Source organism: Phacochoerus africanus, chromosome 2 (assembly GCF_016906955.1).
Source record: "Phacochoerus africanus isolate WHEZ1 chromosome 2, ROS_Pafr_v1, whole genome shotgun sequence".
In the NCBI taxonomy this organism is placed as follows: domain Eukaryota; kingdom Metazoa; phylum Chordata; class Mammalia; order Artiodactyla; family Suidae; genus Phacochoerus; species Phacochoerus africanus.
Genome location: NC_062545.1, coordinates 148292365 through 148316899, shown reverse-complemented (window position 1 = coordinate 148316899; position 24535 = coordinate 148292365). Strand labels below are relative to the sequence as shown.

Genomic DNA, 24535 nt, shown 5'->3' with positions numbered 1-24535 from the left:
CTCTCCCCCGACAGGCACAGGCTCCCCCACTATCAGCATCCCCACCAGGTGGGACATTTGTTACAGTCAGTGACCTGCACAGACACCTCATCATCTCCCAGAGTCTAGCTTACATGAGCGTCACTCTGCGTGCTGTGCGTGCTGTGCGTTCTGTGTTCTGTGGGTTTGGACAACTGCATAGTGATGGTATCCACCATTAACAGTCTCCTATGGAGAATTTTCACTGCCCTAAAAGTCCTTTTTACCACCCACTGCAGCCCCTGATGCCACTGGTCTGTTCTCTGTGTTCATAGTTTTGTTTTTTTTCCAGAATGTCCTATAGTTGGAATAACACAGTAGACAGCCTCTTCAGACAGGCCTTTTCTACTTGGTGGCTTGCATTTAAGTTTCCTCCGTGTCTTTTCAGGGCTTGATGGCTCCAGCGCTAAACTATTCCCGTGTTTGGATGGACCATGGCTTATTTTTCCATCCACTTACCAAAGGATATCTTGGTTGCTTCTGAGTTTTGGCAATTATGAATAAAGTACTTCTTGTTCTTATTAATTATTACATTACATTGTAGTTATTAATTATTCAGTTAATGATTACATTGTTATATTAAATTCTTTAGCTCTTAATAGGTGGCAGAAATGGCTTCACATTCTTTCTGGAATGAGGTTGGATATAAATAAATGAATGAATGACTAATTCTGAGATCGATTGTGAAGCAAGGTAACAGAGCTTTAGCGATTATACTGAACCCAGAATGGGTGCTTTGTCAAAAGGACACAGCCAGCCCTGACCACTGGGGTCACGAGTCTTTCTAAGTCTGCAAGTGGCATCCTCTCAACTGTCACCCTGTCCCTTGTGCCACTTCTTGCTCTTGTGCCACCTCTTGCTCCTCCCCAGCATTCAAGGGAGCAGCCGGGCCCTGGAATTCTTAATTTCCAGAGCGCTCAGCAGGTGCAGATAGACAGCCACCATTTGTTGGAAGAAAGAAAAGAGAATTTTTAGAATAACCTGCCCTACTCCATGCCTGCCGTCTCCACCTGGCCTGGCCCCTCTGGAGAGCAGCCTACAAGGCCTGCAGTTTCTCTCCAAACTCAGGAAATAGCTGCTCTGCTGTCAGCTGGGAGGCGGGCGTGGCCCTGCTTCCCGCCCCAGGCTCCTGTTTTCTAAGTTATTTTGGCTGCCCCAGGCTGCCAGGACTGTCTCCGTGGCAACTCAGGAGGAAACCGGCCCGGCCTCTGGGCCTCCTGGAGTCTCCTCCCACAGTGGGCCACCTCCCAGGCCTCCACCACACAGGTCCCTCACTGCCGTCCAGGGTGGCCTTTCCTGGGTCACAAGTGAAAGGAGATGTCCTCGGAGAAAATGAAGATCTGGAGGAGTTTTTTTTTCCAGCAGCGGCCGTGGTGATGGTCAGGAGAGCCTGTGGTGGGCGAGGTCCTGCCCCACACGCACAGGCTGCCTCCCTGGGGAGGCGAGGAAGCATCACCTTTGCCTTTAGGACAAGTGGCTGTGTCTTGAACACGAGCAGCCCCGCATCTCCCATTCGCCCCCAAGTTTCAGAGATGCTCCCACAGTGGTAGTTCAGTAGCAGAGGGCACTCTAGTTCTGGATTGTGTTTTTTCAGAGGAGGATCTCGGGTAGTAACAGACAGCCTGGCTGTTTTTAATTCCTTAAAACAGGGAATGAATGTGACCTAGACTGAGATTCTGGCTGTAGGGGCCTGTGCCCAGAGGAGGTGCGGGCGCCGGGCATCAGGAAGCCCTTGTGAGGACAGGCTGCTTGTGTGCTGCCCAACGAGACCTTTCTGTTTGCCTTTGGAAATCTTCTCCCTGGCAGAAGGCTGGGTGACCATTGCCCTCAAAGCTGTGTCTGTCTGTCACCACAGGCCTGCCTGGCTGCCCCCCCCAACTCCCCACGGGCTACCTCCCGCCCTCGCTCAGTAAACAGCTCCCAACAGAAAGGTCCTGGAGTTGAGTGTCTTTGGTTTTGCTTGGTTTTGTTTTGTTTTGTTTCCACTACCTGCGAAATTGTAATCTCGCCCTCTCATCGTGCCCGTTGCCCTGCGGGGAGGTCTGCCAGGCGTTTGGAGGCTGGGCCTGGCCGTCAGGCTTCTTCAGTTCTATTTCTAGCTCTGTGTCCTGCGGTTCAACCCCAGCAAATGCTGAAGGGGATGTTCCTTAAAATGAAAAACAAAAGTGGCTGTGAGTTTCCCTCTCAGAGCCCGGGGAAGATGGGAGGGGTAGGCAGGGCACAACGATTCCTGTTAGGAAACGTGCGTGGACAGGCGTCCGTGGGTACAGAGTGGCAGTGCAGGAGCTTGCTGCCCAGGAAGGGTGGCGGGTCCCCGCCGTCGGTGAGGGTGTTCTGAGCAGTCAGATTGTGCAGAGTCGCAGTTGGCCTTAGTGGAAGGCTGCTGCTCAGAAATAGTACCATTGTATGATTCTAGAGTAAATTATTTTTCTGAAGAAGAGAAGATCCTTGTGACAACTCTGGCTTGTTGGATGTGCTGAGGGTTGAGTGTGCGGTGGGCGCCTGACTAGCACGGGGCGGATCACCTTGTCTCTTGGCTACCAGGCACCCACTCCCACACTGGTCCGTCCAGCTCTGTGCCAGCACCTGCCTCGCAGGGTGGGTGGGGGCAGGGAGGCGGGTGGTCCTTAGAGATGAGCTTCCCCTTCGCGGCTTTCCACTGTATGAACACAGCTCCGACTCCCTCTGGGTGCCCACCTGCACTGTGAGCTAATGAACCTCCTTGGCAGGCAGCCAGGCTCCCGAGGCCCAGGCAGAAAGTGACTATAATGGGTGCTGAGGTCTTTAGTGGCTCCTGACATGACGGGAATCAGCCTGAACATCTCAGGATGGTTAAGAAAGTTACTGAAAAGATTTTCATTCCGTGTAAATGTAATCCCTTTGAATTGTTAAATATTCAGATTTGAATATGGTTTAGGTGGGAAATAAAACCAACTGGAATGGAAGCTGGGAGGGAGGTGGGAGAGAGCGTCCCCCAGGCAGAAGGCCTAGTGTGACCGGCTCTGGGCTTGGCCCCTGCCTGCATGTGTTTTTGTCCCAAAAGGGGAACTTTATCGTCAGACTCTGGCTGAGTGTTCACAATGAAGTTCAGGCATTTGAGGCTTTTACTGCGTAATTTATATAATTAAGGAAAACTCCTGCTTATGTGGGTCTTTTTTTTGTGTTTTAATAAAGTCTTAATGTTTTTCTTTTCCTCATGGAATCATGATTATCAACAGACTTTGGTTTAAATAGAGGCTCCTCTTAGAATGTTCTGGGGGTCAGCAGGCCCTGTGCTGCCCCCTTCCCAGTCTCTTCCTCAGGGCCAGACACTCTTGGACCACCGCCCACCCACCCCCCTCCAAGGGAGGTGACTGAGTCCTGAGGGCAGGTAGAGGAGCCCCAAGACTCTCTGCTAATTGCTAGGATTTTTTAAAAATTCCTGGAATTACCTTCCGGCCAACAGATGGTAGCTTAGCTGTGGGATCAGCTCTGTCTCTTAAAATAAATTACAGGTTTGTATCATTTTCCTTAGCTGGGCAGGAAGTGTGGGGATCTGACCATTAAACCCCCTCCAAGTTTCCCCCAGCCTCCGGGTGCTGGGTGAGGGTTGGCCTGGGGGGCCCATTGGGCCCACAGACACCTTGGCCAGGGCTTTGTGGTACAGTTTCTGTGTTTCTCACCAGCCTCACGCCTGGGCATCTTGCCTGGAGCTGGTGACTTGTCTTTGTAATGAAATTCATTCCTTCTTAAATGCTGGATGATCTTTGCACCTTGCACTGGGAAAAGAGCTGTAAACACGTGGCCATGGGAGAGAGGGTGCAGGCTTAGAAAATGGTCACTCCGCCCAGGGGCTTGGGGCCTCTTCCCTCTGGGGGTCCCTGCTCCCTGGACACAGCCGCCTAGTGGACAGAGTGGAAGGAGGCGCTGGTGCTCATGCTACATGGCTGCTAGCCTGGGCACTTCATCCGAGGCACTGTGGGCCTTTGTCAGTGGGTCCCAGAGAGCAGCATCCAGGCTGGGAAGGGGCCAGGGAGTCCCTGTGGTGACCAGGGGTGCGCATGTGACTGTGGTGCTGGCGAAGGTGGTGCCTATGTGTGGGGTGGGAGGCTGGGGGGAGCCCCACGCTCACTGTGGTGTAGCAGGAATGCTAGAGGGGTGTGGTGGCACCGGCACCTGCGTTGTGGCACTGGCACCCGCGTTAGCAGAAACTGTCTGAAGAAGCACAGGTTCCCAGATGCCTGGATGCTGGGAAGACGTGGGCGAGTGTCTCTGATTTACACTGAGTGGGGACAAGTCACACATGACGAAGCTGTTTGTCAAAAAGTGTCACCACTGAGCTCCCACCCCATATGCGTGTAACACGGCTTAGCAATCCTGCAGTGCTCTTCAAATCTAAACAACAGGCTGATGCTGGACATGCCCCAGTGCAATCTGCCTCTGGTTGCACTGGTTGGTACCTGACTTCTTACCTGAAGCCACACAGGTGCTGGGATCCCTGTTTTTTGTTTTCTGTGTTTGTTTTTTTGTTTTTGTCTTTTTGCCTTTTCTGGGGCCGCTCCCGCAGCATATGGAGGTTCCCAGGCTAGGGGTTTAATCGGAGCTATAGCTGCCGGCCTACACCACAGCCACAGCAACTCAGGATCTGAGCCACATCTGTGATCTACACCATAGCTCATGGCAATGCCAGATCCTTAACCTGCAACCTCATGGTTCCTAGTCGGATTCGTTAACCACTGAGCCATGATGGGAACTCCTGTTTTCTGTGTTTTAAACAGCGGTTCTGGTTAGAACGGGGTGGAGAGTGTTGGGCCAGCCATGAAAAAGCCTGTGATGTCATCAATGTAACACTGATGCTGAGGCCAGGAGGCCTTGGTTCCACAGAGGCGTACCTGCTCAAAGTACTACTACGTAGGACGTGTCCCACAGTGGCTGAGGGGAGGGTGATTCCATGTGGACACCGTGCAGCCCCTGAGGGTCCTGTCTTGTGGGCAGACCCTCACTGAGGCCCCATCCGCCCACTGCCCCGACCCTCTGTGTCCACACAGCTTTGTGGATGAGGGCCTCTGGAGCCAGCCCAGTGCCTGCTCGCCTGGATGAGGGAAGTGCTGAAGGCAGGGGTGTCCACACCTGTCCCAAGGGTCACTGCATGGTGGTGGGGCTCTCCTGGGGCCTAGGCTGCCTGGCCTGCTCTCCCCGAGCCACCTCCTTGAGAAATCTTGAGGTCTGTTCTGGAAGTCCCTTTCTAGGGTTATAAACTTCCTGTTTGATTTTTTTCAAAGATTGTAATCTGATTTTTAATGCTCGATTATGGTTTTCGTGTTAAAAGTGTCAGTGAGCCTGTGAGGGTGTTGGTGTAGCGGAGGACGCCTCGGTCCCCAGGCAGGCTGGGCTTGACCTTGGGGTCTGGCCTGCGGAGGCAGAGGCTGCCCCTCGCTCTCCTGTGCATGGGTGCGGTCTGGGGGTGAGGCAGGTTTGCATGGGGACGCGTGAGCCCACCACCTGAGCTGTTGGTTTCCTCAGCTGGAGTCTAGTTTTCTCTTCCCTGTCATGGCTCAGTCTCTCCCTGGGCTGTTGAGGATCTGCACCGATTCTGAGCATCTGGAGCACTGATGCTTTTGCTCCAAAAGCCCGCCCACCTGCAGCAGTGGGGTGAGGGCAGGGCCTGAGGGCTCTCTGTGGGCCACCCATTTGGGGACTAACAAACAGGGTTTTAATGGGGAGGTGGCGGATTTAGAGTGTAAACGCCGGAACTTCCTGATAGCAAGGCTTGTAAGAGACTGGGTGACCAGAGGGAGATTGGCATTTCTGAAATAAGCAACAGTGGAAATAGATTTGCAGAATTGGGGAGCTGGACCGTTTCTGTTAGTAAACACGAAGGAGTTTGAACCTGCACTTGGAGGCCCTTGATTTTCTGGGGTCCATCCAGGCGAGTTTCTGAAGCACAGCACAGTGGAAGGGCCACACTGGCCTGGGGTAAAATATCCCCAGGCCGGTGCACTTGACCCAGGAGGTGGGTGTAGGGTTCCCACGAGCAGCTTCCATTATTCAGAGGCCTTGGGAGACTTACCTCAAGGCATACGGTAACGAGCTACCAACATGTTATAGAGTCTACTCAAATCCGAAATGGAAGTAGTCTGGCTTTCCTGTTAAAAATTACTAATTATGCTAATAATGATTTTTAAAAAATATTTAACTGAGGCTGTAATTAATATGTAATGATTTGAATATGGCTGTGCATCAATATCATCCATTTTTGGTTTTGTTTTTTTTTTTCGGCTGCAGGGAGCAGCAGCTTGATGTGGGATCTCAGTTCCCAGACCAGGCAGGGGTTGAACCTGGGCTGCAACAGTGAAGGCACCAAGTCCTAACCACTAGGCCACCAGGGAACTCCCTGCCTGGTTTCTTTTTAAAGAAGGATTCTTAGGTCATGAGCCAGAATTAGAATTTACATGAGAGAGACCCCAGAATCCATGTTTTCATCCAGTCTTTGAGATGTTTTCTTTGTAGCTGGTGATCAGTCTGTTAAAATGTCTTTTTAAGTGTCCAGGTCCCAGGGTCAAAACCCACCTACCTATTCAGTGAACAAAGTGGGGTGCAGGGCTCGGCTTTCATGTCAGCTGTGAACCCCAGTAGACCAAGGCAGGCAAAGGTTCCTGCCCACACAGAACTCAGTTTCTCCTTGTGAAAGATGACGTGGACATGATGAGTGTTAAGGAGAAAGACACGCAGGGTAGGGGCCATACGTTGGATTGGGAAGGCAGGTCTTTTTTTTTTTGTCTTTTTTAGGGCCGCACTCGCAGCATAAGGAGGTTCCCAGGCTACGGGTCTAATCGGAACTATAGCTGCTGGCCTACACCAGAGCCACAGCAATGCGGGATCCGAGCCGCGTCTGCAACCTATGCCACAGCTCACAGCAATGCCGGATCCTTAACCCACTGAGTGAGGCCAGGGATCGAACCCGCAACCTCATGGTTCCTAGTCAGATTCGTTAACCACTGAGCCATGACGGGAACTCCGAGGCAGGTTTTGAGTGAAGAGCAGGGAGGTTAGGGGACGGAGGTGTAAGTCTTTGGGGGAAGGGCAGTTGGGCAGTGGTGCAGGTCTGAGTGTGAGGCTGTGTGGTGCAGAGGCCCTGTTGGCCAGGCCAATGCTCAGCTGCTCCTCCACCAGATGGCACGAGCTGCAGGGTCGAGGGCCAGGCTGCACTGATCCAGGCTCTCCAGGTTTGAGGGCTGAACTTTCCATGACTAGCCCCTCATCCACCTTCTCCTTTTTCCTTCCAGAACGCTACAGTTATGCCACCACCGGCATCAGTTCTGCTCTGCCCCTCCCCACGGCACCGCCCGCGCTGCCAGCTCCATGCCACGACCAGCAGGCCTCGGCTGCTGGGATCTCAGCTGTTGGGTCAGCGGGTCACCCTGCGGGGTACGCAGGCGCCATGGACGGCGGGCCCTCGGGCTACTTCCTCCCCTCCGGTGGTGTCAGGCCCAACGGGGCCCCCGCCCTGGAGAGCCCTCGCATTGAGATCACATCCTACCTGGGGCTGCACCACAACAACGGCCAGTTCTTCCATGACGTGGCCGTGGAAGACGTTCTTCCCAACCCCAGACGCTCCCCGTCCACGGCCACCTTGAGTCTTCCCAACCTGGAGGCCTACCGAGACCCCTCATGCCTGAGCCCGGCCAGCAGCCTGTCGTCCCGTAGCTGCAACTCCGAGGCCTCGTCCTACGAGTCCAGCTTCTCATACCCGTACGCGTCCCCGCAGACGTCCCCGTGGCAGTCTCCCTGCGTGTCCCCCAAGACCACGGACCCTGAGGAGGGCTTTCCCCGTGGCCTGGGGGCCTGCAGCCTGCTGGGGTCCCCGCGGCACTCACCGTCCACCTCGCCCCGCACCAGTGTCACCGAGGAGAGCTGGTTGGGGGCCCGCACGTCCAGGCCCTCGTCCCCCTGCAACAAGAGGAAGTACGGTCTCAACGGCCGGCAACTGTCCTGCTCCCCACACGCCTCGCCCACGCCGTCCCCGCACAGCTCGCCGAGGGTCAGCGTCACCGACGACACTTGGCTGGGCAACACCACGCAGTACACGAGCTCTGCCATCGTGGCTGCCATCAATGCCCTGAGCACCGACAGTAGCCTGGACCTGGGCGATGGTGTCCCCGTCAAGGCCCGCAAGACCGCCCTGGACCACTCACCCTCACTGGCGCTCAAGGTGGAGCCGGCAGCCGAGGACCTGGGGGCCACGCCGCCCACATCCGACTTCCCACCTGAGGAGTTTCCGCCCTTCCAGCACATCCGCAAGGGCGCCTTCTGCGACCAGTACCTGTCGGTGCCGCAGCACCCATACCCGTGGGCCAGGCCACGGTCCCCGACGCCCTATGCCAGGTGAGCTAGTTAGCGGTCCCGGGTGGGCCAGTTCCCTGGAGGCCAGGGCCTGGCTGCCCATCCTGGGGTCCCTAGGAGCCCTACCCTGGCTCTGCCTTCCCAGCCTGTGTCCCCTCTGTCCACCTCCCATGAGGCCTGACCTGGACCTCATCTCAGATCCTCTTTTTAAAAGGCCCCTTCCCCAGATGCAGTCATTCTGAGGTGCTGGGGTCTGGACTCTGGGGACAGGAGCCAGCCCCTAGCAGGGGTGTACAGACATGTGCAGTTTCTGCTTTGTTTTCTGTAGAACCAGGAGACCGCTGCTGTTTATGTTCTTGCCTCCCCCACGTACCCACCCCCTTCTCGCACCTAATTGCTGTCACTGCGTTGGTACAGATGGGGCCTGGCTCTGCAATTCCCTGGAGCAGCCAGCCCGCTCCCCGCACCAGCCCCGCTGGCGTTTGGAAACAACACAGCCGCCTCCTCCCAGGAGACTTGCCGGCTGCCTGGCGGGGAGCACCAGCGCGTCCGGACCCGTGTCTCAGGCTGTTGATTTTTCTTTTTAACGGCACTGGGGCTGCTGGTGCTCCATTGGGTCCACTTACTCAGCCCAGGGTTTTTATTTTTAACTGAACAGCTTTTCCAACAGGTGGGCCACTAATGACCCCGGCAGAGCGCTTTCTGCTCCAGGGTTTTATCCGGCCTTCCCGGGAGGTGTGCACTGGGCCGTGGGCTGCGGCCGCCTCCCGGGAAGGAGCGTGAGACGGGCACACCTGCTTGGCCCATGGAGTCGGGTACTCATGGCTTCATGCCGTTTCTCCTGTTCACTTAGTGTTGGCGGCCCTTCTGGAGGCTGGAGTCGGGTGTGGGGCCGCCGTCTCCCCACTCGCACCCTGCAACAAAAGGGATGACGGTCAGTAAAGTTATTCTGCTCAGACCCTCTTTGTCCCCGGATGAGAATGCATGATGTGGTCGGAGCTGTAAGTGGATAATTTAGTTCTAGGTGCTGAATGAACACGACTAAACCTTTTTGGGAGTTTGTGGCAAAGAATGAATATGAGAGACGACAGTTTGGCACTGAATGCTTCCTTTCTCCTGGTATATTTAAGGGCCGAGAGTAGAGAAAAAGCAAGAATTATCAGTGATTTTTCTTGCCTGGCTTTAGGATGTGTCCACATAAAAGTTTCAAAAGCTGCTAAAGTCAAAGTGACTCTCCAAACAAATGCATCTTAGAACCTGGATTTCATTCATAAATGTGTGCCTTTAAAAAGTCCATTTGGAGGCATTTAACAACATAAGAACTGCTTTACTTACACAAGCTGTACTTTCTTTATCACTTTTATTTAAATAAGAGAACATTTGAGAGGAAACCCTCTCAGGCACACAGACTCCCACACTGTCATTTTCACGGACCATGATGAGACCTCATGAACTCACACCAGGGCAGTGTGATGTTGTGACTAGAGGCTGAAGGTGACTCTAGCATAAGGGTCTGTAAGGAAGTCCCAAGTTTAGGCAAACCCTGTGTCTCCAGGAGCTGCTGTGACAAAACACCACCGACAGGACAGCTTAGGCAGCAGACCTTTATCCCTCACACTTCTGGGGCTTGGGGTCCGCCATCCAGCGCTGGCGTTTGGTGCTCCCAAGGCCTCTGTGTGGCTGTAGATGCCACCCTTTCCCATGTCTCTTCACGTCATCTGCCTCTGTGTCCACGTGTCCTCTGTTTGCAAGGGCACCAGTCCTTGGACCAGGGCAGCTGGTGGCCTTGCCTTAACTTGATGGCCCCTGTAAGAACCCCACATGCAAGCATGGTGGCCTCCTGAGGTCTGGGTTTAGGACTCCAGCCTGTGACACCCAGTGATAGATGAGGTGGCTTTATCAAGTCCCCAGGACCTCTTCCCTCGAGACCCCCTTGGCAGCGGGAGCCTGCAGGCTCACAGGTATTTCTGCAGGTTGTTCTCTGCATGTACCAGGCCTGGAAGTGGGGCTGCAGCCCTGGCTTTGCACGGGTGTCTTGGCGACAATTTCACAGCCTGTCTCAGAGCCTGGAGTGCAGTGTGGTGCTCCCAGCCCCCCAGGTAAACACAGACACAACTCATGAGGCCATCCCTCCAGGGCTTGTGGTCAGCTTTTCCCACCTTTTGATTCCACATCAAAATGTTTCCTGGTCTCTTGAGATATGTTTCTGTGGGATCCCTTTAGCTGGTGATGGGGGCAGCTAGAGGCTGCAGTGGAAGAGGGAGGTCAGGCTGCTCTCTCTGCGGGGATGGTGACCACACTTCCTGCCACGAGTGTCCCATTGTGCTGGGGAAGTTGGGGGCCCGAACAGGGGTGTCCATGCGACCTTGGGCTACGCAGCTGAAGTGCCAGGTCCGGGCTGGGGGATTTCGCAGGACAGGTCCTCTGCCCTCCCGTGCAGCACCTCTGGGCATTTGTGCTTCTGTCATGCCATGCAGGGACATCCGCCCAGGGAACCTGGTGTGGGCTTAGTGCCCGCTGGTGTCTTCCACCTGTACAGCGCGTGTGGCACACCCTCCGGGCTCAGCGTTCTGACAGCCCCTGGCTCGAAGAGTGATGCTGAATCTTGGCCACAGAAGAAGTTGTTCGTGAAACCAGCAACGTGTTGGGTAGAAGTTCATAGTTAGATGAATTTAGATTTACGTTAGAGCTTAATGGAATGGCACTTCTGTTCTTAAAGCTTGGGAAATGCAGAGAAATTGCAGGGGACCCTCTGGAGTCCCCATAAGGAATCTGGATTTTCAGTGCTCGCTGTTTCCACGTCAACCAGGCCATGAGTCTCTTTGGAAGGGAGAGGGTTTTCCCCCTCACTTTCTGCCGATGAGTGGAACTAACTCCGCTAACGATGGTAGGTGGCGAGCGGCTGTCAGCCTTGGCGGTGAAAGGTGACAGTGGGCGAGCCCAGCTCTCTTTGGATTGTTTCCAGATGGTGGCTTTCAGAGGACTTTATTTTGTTCCCAAGGAGCTGGAGTTTAAATGGCTGTTGTTGACTGGAACGTCCTCAAGTGTCCGTTGCTCACCCAGGCTCCTTGCTGTGTGTTCAGTGAACTTCTTTCTTTAGAAGAAGCTCGTAGAAAGGTTCAACTTTTGAGGTCTGATGTCTTTAGCTGTCTGTGCCCCGTGTAATCACAGAAATTTCCCCTAAAGAGGCAAAGTGACATGAGGCATGCGGACTTAAGGGAAACTGCTTTTGGAAAGGCAGGGCATTTTAAGGTGAGTCTTTTGTAACAGCAGCAGCACACTCGTCGAGTTAAATTCCTATAAAGGATACTTTGATGTTTAGATTTGAGTACTTAAAAAGGTGGCCTTTCTAAGGGGCAGGACCAGCATGATGAACAGATTTACTGGGACCCTGTTTGGTTCAGCCCTGAGGGGTTCCACGGACAAATCAGTGTTTTTCAGACGTCGTTTCTTTGAGTTTTTTGGCTACAATTGATTTAAAGTAATATCCATAATTTCTATGCCATACAGAAGTGTTAGCTTCCAAAAATCTAACAACACTACTGCTGACTGTGATCGCATTTTAAAATCTTCTCCAAATATTTCTGAGTTTATCCCGATTTGGAATAGGATTCAGTAAAGCTGTAGGCTGGTAATCAATGTGCCCGCATGACCTCCCCAGAGTTTCTCACTAATCCACTGGGCAGCCCCAGCTTCCGCCTGGCCCTGGCCCCAACCCTAGCCCAGCCCTGGCCCAGCCTAGCCCAGCCCCAGCCCCAACCCTGCTCAACCCTGGCCCAGCCCCAGTCCAGCCCTGGCTCAGCCCCACCCCAAACCTAGCTCAGCCCCAACCCAACCCTGGCACAGTCCCAGCCCCAATCCCAACCCTGGCCCAGCCCAGCCCATCTGTACTCGTGGTTTCCATCGGGCCAGCACGCTAGGGGTACAGGACCCATTGCATCTGGGTTATTTTCCCCTTTTTTGACCTGGCAAGGGACATCCTCTGAAGATCACAAAAGTAAGCCCACTGACAATGAGCTTTAAAAAAGAAGACAGTTTGTGGGGAGGTCTCTGCACGGCTCCCTGAGCGCTTATGGGACCTGGGCTCAGCATCAGGCCACGTGTCCCACCCTGCTGGTAATGGGCAAAGCTGGTCTCACACCTTTGATTAGCCGCTCCCAGAAGCCCCAAAAAGTTTTTCCTCCAATCAGGGCCCTGCTGTGGGGGCTGGGCGGGGGGTGGGGGGGAGTTCAGGGGAGCCTGGAACCTTTTTGTAGCAGCTGGCCTGCCCCTGGGGGGAGGTGGGGGCTGACTTTTGCTACAACCCCTGAGAGGCTTCTGTAGGTGAATCTGCTGTTTGCGGGCAGGACCCAGGGGCTGTGTTTTTGCTGGTTGCCCCTCTTTGCTGTAGGAGCACATGGTCCAGACCCAAACCCTTCACTCCATGCAGAATAGGCACTTTTTGGTTCCCCAGGATTCACCATTGACCCTGGAAAAGATGCTCTGAGTACTGACTTCCGGCTTGAAAGCTGAGCCAGGTGGTTCCAGCCAAGATGTGTGGGTTTGTGGCAGAGGGAGAGACTTCTGCCCACCTTTACAGCCCTGTCCCTGAGCCGTGTGAGGAGCTCTCGGCCTGTGTTTCTCTCTTTGATGTTATTCTGCGAATTCTATTATTAGCATGAAAAGGAGAAAGAGGAACTCAAGTACTTTTGTGTTCCTGGAGAGGATAAAATAATTTGAATCTTTGTGGCTTTACACATAGATTTTTAAGTTGAGCCACAGAGATGTGAAATGTTGGCTGATCTCGTAGGATGATCCAAATGCCAGAAGAGTTATGGCTCCAAGGCTAGTCCGCCTTGGGCTGGTCCTGTTCACACCCACCTGTCCCTCCAAGTGCGTGTGGGGGCAGGGCTGTGCTCAAGCATCTGGTCCCAGGGCCCAGAGTCTCACTGGGTCTCCAATCTTGAGATCTCCCAGCTGGGGGGGCGGGGGTGCGGAAGTCCAGTGACGACACACACCAGTGACCACAGACAAAACAGAGGTGATTTCTGCTGAGACGTTTCCTCTGAGGAGGGTGTGAGGCATGCGCGTCAGGGACCCACATGCACCTGCAGCAACCTGGGCTGGGCCGGCTGGGAGCAAGGGAATGGTCCTGGCTTGGGTTGAAGTTAATTGGGAGGCAGGGATTGTCCACATGTAAACTAGGCTTTCTGTGAAAATTAACGGGCCCTTATTTGCCAATTGTTTCTTGGGTTCTTGAGCAAAAGTGTATTTATAGGTCATGATAGGGTTTGCTTTTTTTTTGGCCGAGGCTTAGGCGTGCAGAAGTTCCCGGGGTATCGTACCTGAGCCGCTGTGGTGACAACACCGGATCCTTAACCTGCTGTGCTACAAGAGAACTCTTAGAAGATATTTTAGAAGCATTTGTTTAAAAAGCAAACCCTGGAGTTCCCTGATGGGACAGTGGGTTAAGGATCCAGCATTGTCACTGCTGTGGCGCAGGTTCAGCCCTTGGCTCTGAAACTTCCACAGGTGGCAGTTGCAGCCAAAAGGCCAAAAAAGAAAAAAATATATCTTCCAGAAGCTGGAAAACCAGCATTGAGCTGGTTTTTGGTGAAATAAGCAACTCCACTGTTGTTTTTCCCCTGAGACTTACCATCCAGCTTGGTCTGAGCTCCAAGTGCCCACCTGGCACGGCCCCGCCCTCCCAACAGGAGGGGGGGCGCCCACCCGGCACACCCCGCCCCCCAACCAGGCACGGCCACGCCCACCCGACCCAGCACCGCCCTGCCACACCCTGAGCTCAAAACTGTCATGCGCGTTGGTTCTGCGTCATGCTCCCCGTGCTCTTTGTGGTAGCGGTTGTGCGTTTGTCTCTCTAGCTGCATGCTTTTATCGGCTTGTTGAGGTGGACAGTCCAGTTCTTTCCTTGCACAGGCTGCTCGTAGGTGTAAGTGGGCTGCTTCCTGGAGCTGAGTGTTTGTCCTCGGTGGTAGGATGACACAGTGGCCTGGTCCACTGAGAAGGCCCTTGCCTGTGGAAATGCAGATTTTCTTCTGACCATGGTTCCCCGCAGGTGAACGTGGCCTCCTGTGGGGCAACCACACCGTGACAAGGCCCAGAGCTCTGCAGGGCTGTTGGCACGCGCTGTGGCCTTAAAGCCTCAGCGTCCCTCCCCAGGGACCTGGGCCCGGAACTCTGCTGTGGGAGGCAGCCTGGGGGTGTGCTGCTTTACAGGAGGGGGAACCAAGGCACCTGGCCTTTCCTAGACACAGAGTGAAAGAGCAAGAGGCTGTGAGGTCTCCAGTCCCCGGGCTGGGGGCGCAAGGGGTCACTGCAGGCTCTGAGGCCAGGAGGACCCAGCAGCAGCCTTGAGAGCCTTGTTGCAAGGGGCACATTGCAGGGGCGGGACATGCACCTGTAGGTGGCACTGAGGTCCCACCATTTTACTTCACGTTGATGTTATGAGGAGGGGGCAAGGCAGCAGGTGGCAGGGAAGCTTGTGGAGGAAAGGGGGTGGTGGCTGCTGTCACTCTCGGGCGGTGTCCAGGGACCACAGTGGTGAGGGGCAGAGCCCGCTGGCTGTGCCTGTTGGGCCCGCGGTCTCCTGGCTGAGGGTGGGCTTGGCACAGGTGTCAGAATCTGAGCTTGGTTTCAGCGAGACCCTCACCAGGGTTCTGAGTCCACAAGGAGCAGTGCAGCTGGTTCACAAAATTCCTATAGTTGATTTGAAAACACCTGTGTTTGTCACATCCTGAACCACTGAAGTCTGGTTTAAACTTAGAATTTGGAAACAGAGTCTTTACCTTTTAATGACTGTCTGGGTTTTCCTGTGGTTCCCATTTTAAAACTGAGCAGATTAAGGCTGAACTCTGGGAGCTGCTCCTGACATTCTGGCAGCTCTGTGGGTAGAAGAAGCCAACCTGGGGTGTTGGTTTCGAGGCTTACTTCTGCCTCATCCTACGTTAACTTGGAGATTCCGACTTTCTTGGTTTTTATAAGCAAGTGTTGTCAGGTATAGTCTGATTGTCCTCTTCCTAAAACTCTATCTCTGTGGTGACTGATTAGCAGCAGGCTCTGGCAGCATCTAAGAAGACATTTGGGGAATTCCCATTGTGGCTCAGTGGTTAATGAATCTGACTGGTTTGATCCCTGGCCTTGCTCAGTGGGTTAGGGATCCGGCATTGCCGTGAGCTGTGGTGTAGGTTGCAGACTCGGTTCAGATCCTACGTTGCTGTGGCTCTGGCGTAGGCCGATGGCTACAGCTCCGATTCGGCCCCTAGCCTGGGAACCTCCATATGCCGTGGGTGCAGCCCTAGAAAAGACAAAAAGACAAAAAGACAAAAAAAAAAAGAAGAAGAAGGCATTTGGTGCCAAGAATCACAGTCAAAACATGCTAAAATCCATTTTCTGTAACAAGAGGGTCATTGGGGCCGCAGAGGGACCATCAGTGCTCTATACCCACAGGGGTCTTCACCTAGTAAACATTCCTCCACCCACCCACCCACCCACCCATCCATCTATCCACCCATCCACCCACGCATCCATCCACCTATCTGTCCACCCATCCATCTGTCCATTCATCCATCTTTCCATTATTCATCCATCCATGTACCCATCCATCCATCTATTCAACATCCATCCATCCATCTGTCCACCCATCCATCCATGTCTCTATCCAGCATCCATCCATCCACCCGCCCACCCATCCATCAATCTTTCTATCATTCATCCATCAGTCCATCCATCCATCTACCCACCCACCCCTCCCTTCCTCCCTCTTTCCCTCCATCTGAGGGGCATCTGACAGGCATAGGCCTTTCCCCAGGTCCTTTGTTCTACTCGCTGAGGGTAACATGCCTCAGACATTTGTCCAGACAGTTCTGGTCCCCGGGGACAGGGACTGGGTGCAGATGCAGTTGTCTAGTCTTGGATCAGGAGGGGAAGCCCCAGCAGTTTGAGAAGTTCCTCCGAAGTCATTTCTTTCCCATCTCAGCTGGGTTTCTGGACAGGAGCTCTTTCTGAGTTGCCTTCATGGTGAATTGTGGGGACGCTGGGGATCCTCTCTCAGGAGAGGTCCTAGGAGGAGGAGGGCCCACTTTCCTGGAGAACAGAGGACCGCCTGTGTCAGAAGGGTACCCTCTGTGATGCTGCCCTTGTGCAGCTGGGGGTGGGGGCACCTGGGTGCTATCAGCTCTGGGTGGGGGGCTGGGCCTGTCTGCCCGGAGGTCCTGGAGGCTGCTTGGCTCCGCATCCCAGATGCAGGGCCAGAGAGGCTGATGTGAAAATGGCTTGTTGCGGGGGGCGGGGTGTGCAGATTGAGGATGACAGGGTTCCCACAGAGCAGGAAGGAGGTCTCTGCCACCTTGGCAGGTGTTCTCTCCACACCCTGTGTGGTAGAGCCACTGAAAGTGGTGAATTCTTATCAAATTCTTGAATCTGTCATTAAAAAAGGAATCTCTCTATGATGGTCTTGCTGTTCTTATTCTGAAAGTTCCAGGTTTTTGACCGAGTTTGGATTGAATTCCTGACCAGACCCAGGCCTGGCCGAGCCTCCCAGGCCTGGCCGTGCCCCCCCCCCCCACTGAACATGCACCAGGCCCTCCACCCCATCCGTGCCCCCTGAGTCCCTAGGGCACAGGGACAAGTTGCAGACAAGTCAGGGAAATTTGGGGCTGAGGCGGCAGCAAGAAGGGGTCTACCTCCAGGGTAGCTAGGACGGGACATCCTGGAGGGTCTGCAGGCTCTCTGCCTGCACAGCCCCCCTGCCACACACACCCCAGGACGGTGGGTGGCAGGCAGGCAGGGGTCTCTCCTAAAGCGGATGCCTCGTTGCCTCCATGCATTTTACAGCCTGGTTCTGTCCCTTGTTCCCTGTTCACCCACCAACGTCTCTGTCTCCGTCAAAGCACATTTCTCTTCCCTGGGTGTGGTCAGGGTGCCTTCTCCAGGCCACTGTCCCACCCCTACAGCAGCTTCTGTCCCTGAGTCCTGCTTGGGCATCTGGAGTGACAGTGCAGAGGAGGTGGCTCCTGCCACCCGAGACTCTCAGATGTGGGTCCCGCGGAGGCTGGTCCCCTGCCGTTCCTTCCAGACTCTCATCAGAAGTAAATGTTGACTCCAAGGCGTCCAGCTCATCCCCGAGAGCTGGGAGGGGACACCTGGAGGCCAGATGGCCCCCCATTATGGGGTTGCTGACACCAGGTGGGCAGGGACGCCACCCACGGCCCTTCACACCCCTGGGGGTCGTCAGCAGAGAAATGCGGCTTCGCCCCGGGGCACACCCACCTGTCCTCCCCAAAGGCCAGGGCCGCCCTCCAGGAAGGTCGACCTCTCTCGTGTGGGAGGGACTTTCTCACCGGAGCCCTGCCAGAGTGTGTCAGGGGGCACGGGAGGAGCGTGGGTGGACGCGGTGTGTGGTCCGGCCCAGCCTCCGCCCGCAGGAGCCTTTGGGGCCCAGAGACCTGCTTAATGACATAGGGGAGACTGAGCTGATAACCTTTCTTCAGATTAGAGGAGGAAAAAAACCCCCAAAAAAGCAACTTGCAGTTAGGAGGCCCTGGTCGCCGACCCTGGGAAAACGTGGCGATGTCCCCCCTCCAAGGTCCGCTGTTTTAGAAACAGGAGTCCCTAGAGCCTTCAATGGTTTTCTCCTTGGTGATAAGTCCGCCTGGGGCTTAGCTCTCAGAAAGCTCAACATCGAAGGGACTCCACCCAAACCTTCTGAACAGAAGCCCCCTCACCCTGGGGTCTCCGTGTAAGGAGGTGTCACAGATGAGGGCTGTTCTGAAACTCTGGTCCGTGGCCACCTGGGTGGTGGGCTGTGCTGGGCGCTGGTTTTCAGATGTTGGATGAACACAGCCTTTCTGGGAGAGGGTTCCAGAGGGGCCCTCGGGCTTGGGTGAAGCCCCTTTACAGAAGTCCCTGAGCTCACCAGGGTGGGAACAGAGGGTGAAGAAGTTGATTGGGGGTCACAACTAATGTCCTTCACTGTGAAATATTTTTTAATGTGGATAAACAAAGAGAAAAATGAGTCCCTGACAGCTCCCTGCCCTGAAAGATCACTGTGCACTTTTTTCAGTGCACTTTTCTAGGATTCGGTCTCTCAGTCTGTGTTTCAGAAAAAAAGCCGAGAGACGAGTCATGGGCCCCCATGTCCACCCCTAACTCAACTGAGTAACTCGTGGTCCCCCCACCGCTCCTGCCCCTGTTAGTTTGCAGTAAATCCTAGACCTCTGATAATCTTATCCACTGATACTCAGTCTGTATCTTTCAAAGATAGGGGCTCATTTTTAGAAACCTATCATGATGGTATCTAGACACCACACTAGATACCAACAATTGATTTAAAATAATTTCTTAATATCCCAGGCAGGTGTTCAGATTCCCTGACCCGCCTTTTCTCCCAGGCTGTCGGGTTAGGGTCCGTGCTCGCGGTCTGGCCCGGTGCATGGATCACTGTTCCCTGTGCTCAGCTGTAAGGCAGCTCAGTGGGTCCTAGGCTGGGTCACCAGGCACATCCTCTGTCTCTGGTTTTCCCATTGTCTTGAGCTGGTGTGGAATCAGGGCCCTGCTGGGCTCTGGGTCTGAGCTTGGCCTGGCAGTGAGTGTGCTTCCTGGGAGGCTGGTGTCTGGTGCTGGTGGTGGCAGATGCAGTGGTTTGGGGAGTCCTGGGGTGAGCAGGTCTGGCCGAGCCCTGCCCCACTGGTGCCTTGGAGCCCATGGAGGGGTCCAGACCGAAGTGAGACCTTCTGGGATGAGCACAACTGCGACCTCAGGTTTGAATCACTGTGAAGGGCCCTGGTCCCTGCCTCTTCCACGGCCAGCTGTGCTCTGGGCTGGGAGGCTGGCGGGTTGGTGGTGCTCCTGGTGCCAGCTCAGGCTTGGCGTCCTGTTGGAAGGTGTTGGGTGGTGCCAAAGACAGAGCCGCTGTCTGACAGGCCCTCTCTGGCGCCACGTCTGCTGAAGGGAGGGGGCTGTGTGTGAAATCCTTTGTGTGACCAATGGACACGAAGGTGAAGCACCGGGAGGGCATCCCGGTGGCCAACTGGAAGAGGCACACCTTGTAGTCATCCGCACCAGGTGGGGAGAAGCGGAGTTTTTGGATCCCAGGGCGCGGGTGGTCCCCAGGCTGTGAGCTAAGGTTAAAAAAGGCCTGGCTTCACTCTTCATTGCGCCCACCCTCTGAGCCCAGGTTGGGTGACAGTAGCAACATGAGGGATAGAAGCAGCAGGCTGTTGGCACTGACGGCACCAGCCATGCTCCATGTGGGCATCTGGGCCGTGTGACGTGGCTTCCTGGCCTCCTGTTCAGTCAGGAGCCCTGGGAACATCCTTGGGTCCTCATGTTGCAGTTAAAAAACCTTCTATTTGCAAGAATCCCAGCTTCACAGGTAGTTGCAGAGAGAACCATATCCCATTAAGCCAGCATCCCCCACGCTGACCAGTTCTGTGATGGCCCCTGTCACGCCTGGAGCTGACCTGTACTCCACATGTGTTGCGTCCATGGTCCCGAGAGGAGTGAGGCCTGGAGGGCGGGTCATGTCCTGGTCTTGCTGTGGTGTTTTCATCACCCCCATTTCACAAGTGAGAACCTCTTAGGGATTCAGGAAAACGCATGATTTTCCATCAGCCACCAAGGTCCTGTCTGGACCAGGGTCTTCAGTCTCCGCCAGCCCAGCACCCTGTTTCTTGGTCATTGAATCTTGACCTGCTGCCTGCAGATTCTGGGCTCTGCAGACCAAGGCTGCCCTAGGCAGCCCTGTGCCCAGGACGGCGTTGTAGTCCTCGAGCACATGCTGATCTGATCGTGATTAATGAGTCATCCCTTCATGTGAGGTGTACAAGACCCACGCCCCGCTATTTATGAAACCAGCAGCTTTCCCTTTGCAGGTAGATTGTAACAGGCAGGCCCAGGGAACAGAGCGAATGCCCTCTGCCGCAACTGACGATATCAGGGACAGTGACCATCACCCCAAGTGGCCTTTGGAGACCCTGAAAGAGTAGGCTCTTGGTTGGGATCAGGGGCCTGGGGTCCCACGTTGTCTTAGTCGAATACGTGCAGGAGGTTGCAGGACCCGGAGAGGCCTGGAGACTTTCAGAGATGGTACCACTGGGGGCTCAGTGTTTATTTGAGTTGTTTGTTACTGTGTAATTGGGGCTTGTTCCAGAGTTACAGGAAGATGCAGCCTAGAGACCCTTAGGTGGGGGTGTTGGCAAGGCTGTGCGGGGGCCTGACTTTGGGGAGGCATTGGGAGCCTGGGCTGTTTGAGCTCTTTGACAGAGGCTGCAAGTCTGTGCCAAGGAAATGACCAGAAAGGCCACCAGGGTCTCAGACCTGCTCACTCACATCTCTGGTATTGATAGTGGCCATGGATTGGGGAAAACCCACAGAGCACTGATCAGCCATCATGGGACAGGATGGGATGCTGAGAGCAAAAATATGCCAGATGTTGCCAATATGCTACAATGTTCAAAGTGAGATCTTTAACAAAAGCCAGGGTACCACATTATATATTTTACTTTGTTAAGCTGTATCCCTTTTGTGTAAAAATTCCTGAAGACGTATGCCCCGTAGTGCAGATAATGTGTGTGGATGACTGAGGTGTGTGTGTAGTTAGTGTAATAGAGCCCCTGCTGTTTGTACAGATCAACTGGAGCTTAGATATGAATTTAACTACCTTTTTTCTCGGTTGCACTGAGTGCGACTTTTAAACAAAATCAAGTTGGAGGTGAGTTTGAAGGTCTCCATTATCTTTAGCAGGCAGAGCCCAGCAGCCAGGCCAAGGCTGAGAGAAACTTCTGGTTGTTGTCACTGTCCGGCTCCTGTGTGGGTCGGTCCTGACCTGAGGACAGGAGGGTTGGAACAGCACAGCCCTGAGGCCACTGTCCTCATAGCAGAAGCGGCTGCGTCCTGGAACATTCCTTCCAGTCTTAGGTCTTTGCTCTGAATCAGACACGCGTTTACATTTTTTGTGGTGCTGCCCAATTCATGCTGAACATTTCCAACCCCAAACGATAATTTTAATTGTCTCTACTCCAGTATTTATTGTGTGATCTGTTCCGACTTGAAGCTGTACACGCGGCATTGCGAGAGCAGCTTGTATCCGTGGTCTGTCCTTGCGTCCTCGCGTGCAGGGGGCTCTGGCGTGCCTGCCCTTCCCCCTTCTCTTTCATCTCTCACCCTTTCTCTTTTTAATTTCCTGGAAGTCAGATGAACCTAACTTTTTGCTTGATTTCTGTTTCTTTTCTATTTTAGCGAGGGACGGTCTGTACTTAGGTCAGCAGTAGATATAAGGTAACAGAGAAGCATATTTTGGATAATCCAAAGGGGGTGGGTGTGTGTTCCCCTCCAGGAGGGTATGTTTGGATCTGGGCAGTGGTCTGGGGGACCAGGAACAGCCCTCTGAGGCTGTTACTTACCCGAGGGCTGACCTCGTGCTCCCAGCCTTGGCTCACCGGCCCCAGTTCTGGCGGTGTTACCCGAATGAGTGACGCTGATCACCATGTCCAGGAAATGCCTCTGACCGCCACAGCCCAGGAAACTGCTGCACGCATCGTGGCGCTTCCTCCATCAGGAAACCACTCCATTGCTGTTGGCGGCACCCGGAGGCCACCTGGCAGCCCATGCCCGCATGTCCCTTGTCTGTGCAGGGAGCCCTGCGGCCTCAGCACACACACGTATTTGTCCCATTCTTACTGGTCACGTTCTCTAGCGTTTCCCAAGGCTGTGTCTAGTGAGAACCAGGGGCATCTGGGTGAAATGGAACCAAATGTAAACAGCCACGGAGAGCCCCGTCTTGTCCTCTTGCCTCCTGAGAAACCTGGGTTTTGACTGGCTGTTGAACAGAGGATTTTCAAGTGACAGTGGCTTCTGGAATCCATAGATGGTCTAGAGGAGGGGCCTCCCACGCTGACAGCAGCTTTAGAGCCCAGCAGAGTGGGCCCTGGGCTGGGGAACCCTCCCCAGCTGCCCCCGCTGCCCATCGCAGGCGCTGGTCTCCCTGGCCTCCAGCGTTAGACACTCAGGCCTGTCTCATCATATATGCAGTGTCACTTTTCTGGCCGCATCCACACCGTTGGCACCTGACGTGCCAGGCTGGGGTTGAGTGCTCGGGCCACTGGGCAGGTTGGCCAGGTGGCGTCCAGGCCCCTTAGGACTTGATGGCGGGATGTGGGGTGTCTAGCCTCCCAGGCACTCAGCACCGCCAGGTGAGTGCTCTTGAGCGGAGTGTGGCAGGTGGGCTTGCTCAGGAGTAAACGCCCTCACGCTACCCTCCTGTTACTCCAGGAGCCACAAGTCCTTTCAAGGTGTGTTGTGGACATTTTGTGTTTTTAGAAATTACAGATTTGATCACTCCAAGCTGAATCCTGGACTTTTTATTTTTAAACATATATTTTTATTTTAAAAAATGTAAATTTTATTTTATCCATTGTTTTTTTGTTTTAAAAATAGTCACTGGTTTGTAGTCTGAGCTGAGGTGAGCAGCTTGGACATTTTGGGGAAGCAGTGGGGGTCTCCTTACAGGTTGGACCCCACAAGCCCCCATCCCTGTGTCTGAGCCTCTACTTCAGCCACACCTGCCCTTCTCAGCCACCTGTCCTAAAGCAGCCTCCAGAACTGCTCCATGTGTGGAAACTGAAATGTGTCAGCAGCAGGCAGAGTGAGTGACAGGGTAGCTGGGGCCTAGATGGAGTGTGGAGGGTGAGGCCAGGGACTCCTGTCCACCTCTGGGGGTATCCTCACACTGCCCCGACCCTGTACCCTCCCGGCTGGGCCCTGCACACTTGGGGTCCCGGATGCCTCTCAGGTCTGACGAGCAGCAACTCTGTTCATCAGGTCCTGCATCCGAGAGGGGCTGGGAGGGGACCTTCAGCTTTGGGACCAAGACCCTGCACCCCCCAACCCCCAGCCCTCCAACAGGCTCTGTTGCAGGAGAGCTGAGGATGGACCAGCCCCAAGCCCCGTGGGAATGTGGTGGCTGCCAGGTACAGACTACGGCTTTTGGGGTCAATCTTTTCTCTTTCTAAAGGGCAGGGCCTGGAGCTGGTTCTGTAGGGAGAGCGGGGCCTCTGGAGTCATGCAGACCTGCCCCAGTTTCCTTACCTGGACAAGGAGGCTCTGGGTGCCATAAGGAATCTGAGCCCCCATGGCCCTAGGCCGGGCGTGGCTCAGGCTGCTCACTCCCTGCCTCCCTCACCAGCTTCGAGGCAGCAAACTACTCACAAATCACCCACGGCCAGCCCCTTGATTTGCTGATCTCCGGCTGCAGCTCATTGGCACCCTGGGTGGGTGGTAGTCGATTTGTCCTGCACAAATGGTGGGACTTAGGGGCTGCGCCATGCCTGACAGTTAGGTCCTGCCTCCCCACTAGACTGGCACCCAGTTCCTATGCCACGTTGATTCTGCTGTGATTTTAGAAAGATCTTTAATTCTGGAACCTCTCTTATTGGGGAGGTTAAATAATTTATAGGCCTGTCTTGAAAGAAGAAAAATATTCTAAGGTTGCGTGTGGGAAGTGTTTCTATCTTATTTGAGAACCTTGTCGTGAAGACCTGACAAGGCTCTGGGCAGACATCATGGTCAAGTAGCCACTGGCTTTGCGAAGACTTTAAACCACGTGTCAGTACGTTACCTTTATTGATGGGGATTTCAAGCCCAGGCCAGTGAAGTGTGCCCTGCTCATCACCGCCCCAGGATTACCAGGCGGGGCTGTGCTCTGTGGAAAGCCCTGGGCTTGAGGCTAACGCTCCTTGTGTCCCATTACAGCCCGTCTCTCCCTGCCCTGGACTGGCAGCTGCCGTCACACTCAGGACCCTACGAGCTGAGGATCGAGGTGCAGCCCAAGTCCCACCACAGAGCTCATTACGAGACGGAGGGGAGCCGCGGGGCTGTGAAGGCATCGGCCGGAGGACACCCCAGCGTGCAGGTACCATTTGCTCTGAGTCCCAGGCGTGTCCGAGATGCAGGGGCAGCTGCTGGTGCTGGTTTGGTCCATGCAGCAGCAGCCGACAGCGCCTTTCATTTTCTGTCTTTCCAAAAAAAAAGAAAATCCCCCTCCTAACCTGTTTGGCTAAACTTTTCACATGCACTTAGGTCCTAGTTTTCTGCTCAGGACATGTCAGGCAGCAAAAAGGTGCATGTCTCTGTGACTTACAGACCAGGGGGAGTTCTTGGGTCTGAGGCCAAGTGGACATGATTCCTCTTCAGTGGAGCT

General features: G+C 54.5%; 1 protein-coding gene across 7 annotated transcripts in view; it reads left to right on the top strand.

The window, feature by feature from the left end:
* Positions 1–24535, top strand: part of NFATC1 (nuclear factor of activated T cells 1) — a 95183-nt gene that overhangs the window by 7219 nt on the left and 63429 nt on the right. For all 7 annotated transcript variants that reach the window (XM_047766906.1, XM_047766911.1, XM_047766907.1 and 4 more), the window contains 2 exons: positions 7284–8382; positions 24088–24247. In XM_047766906.1, the coding sequence (XP_047622862.1) occupies positions 7284–8382; positions 24088–24247 (1259 nt within the window). The remainder of the gene's footprint in view (positions 1–7283; positions 8383–24087; positions 24248–24535) is intronic.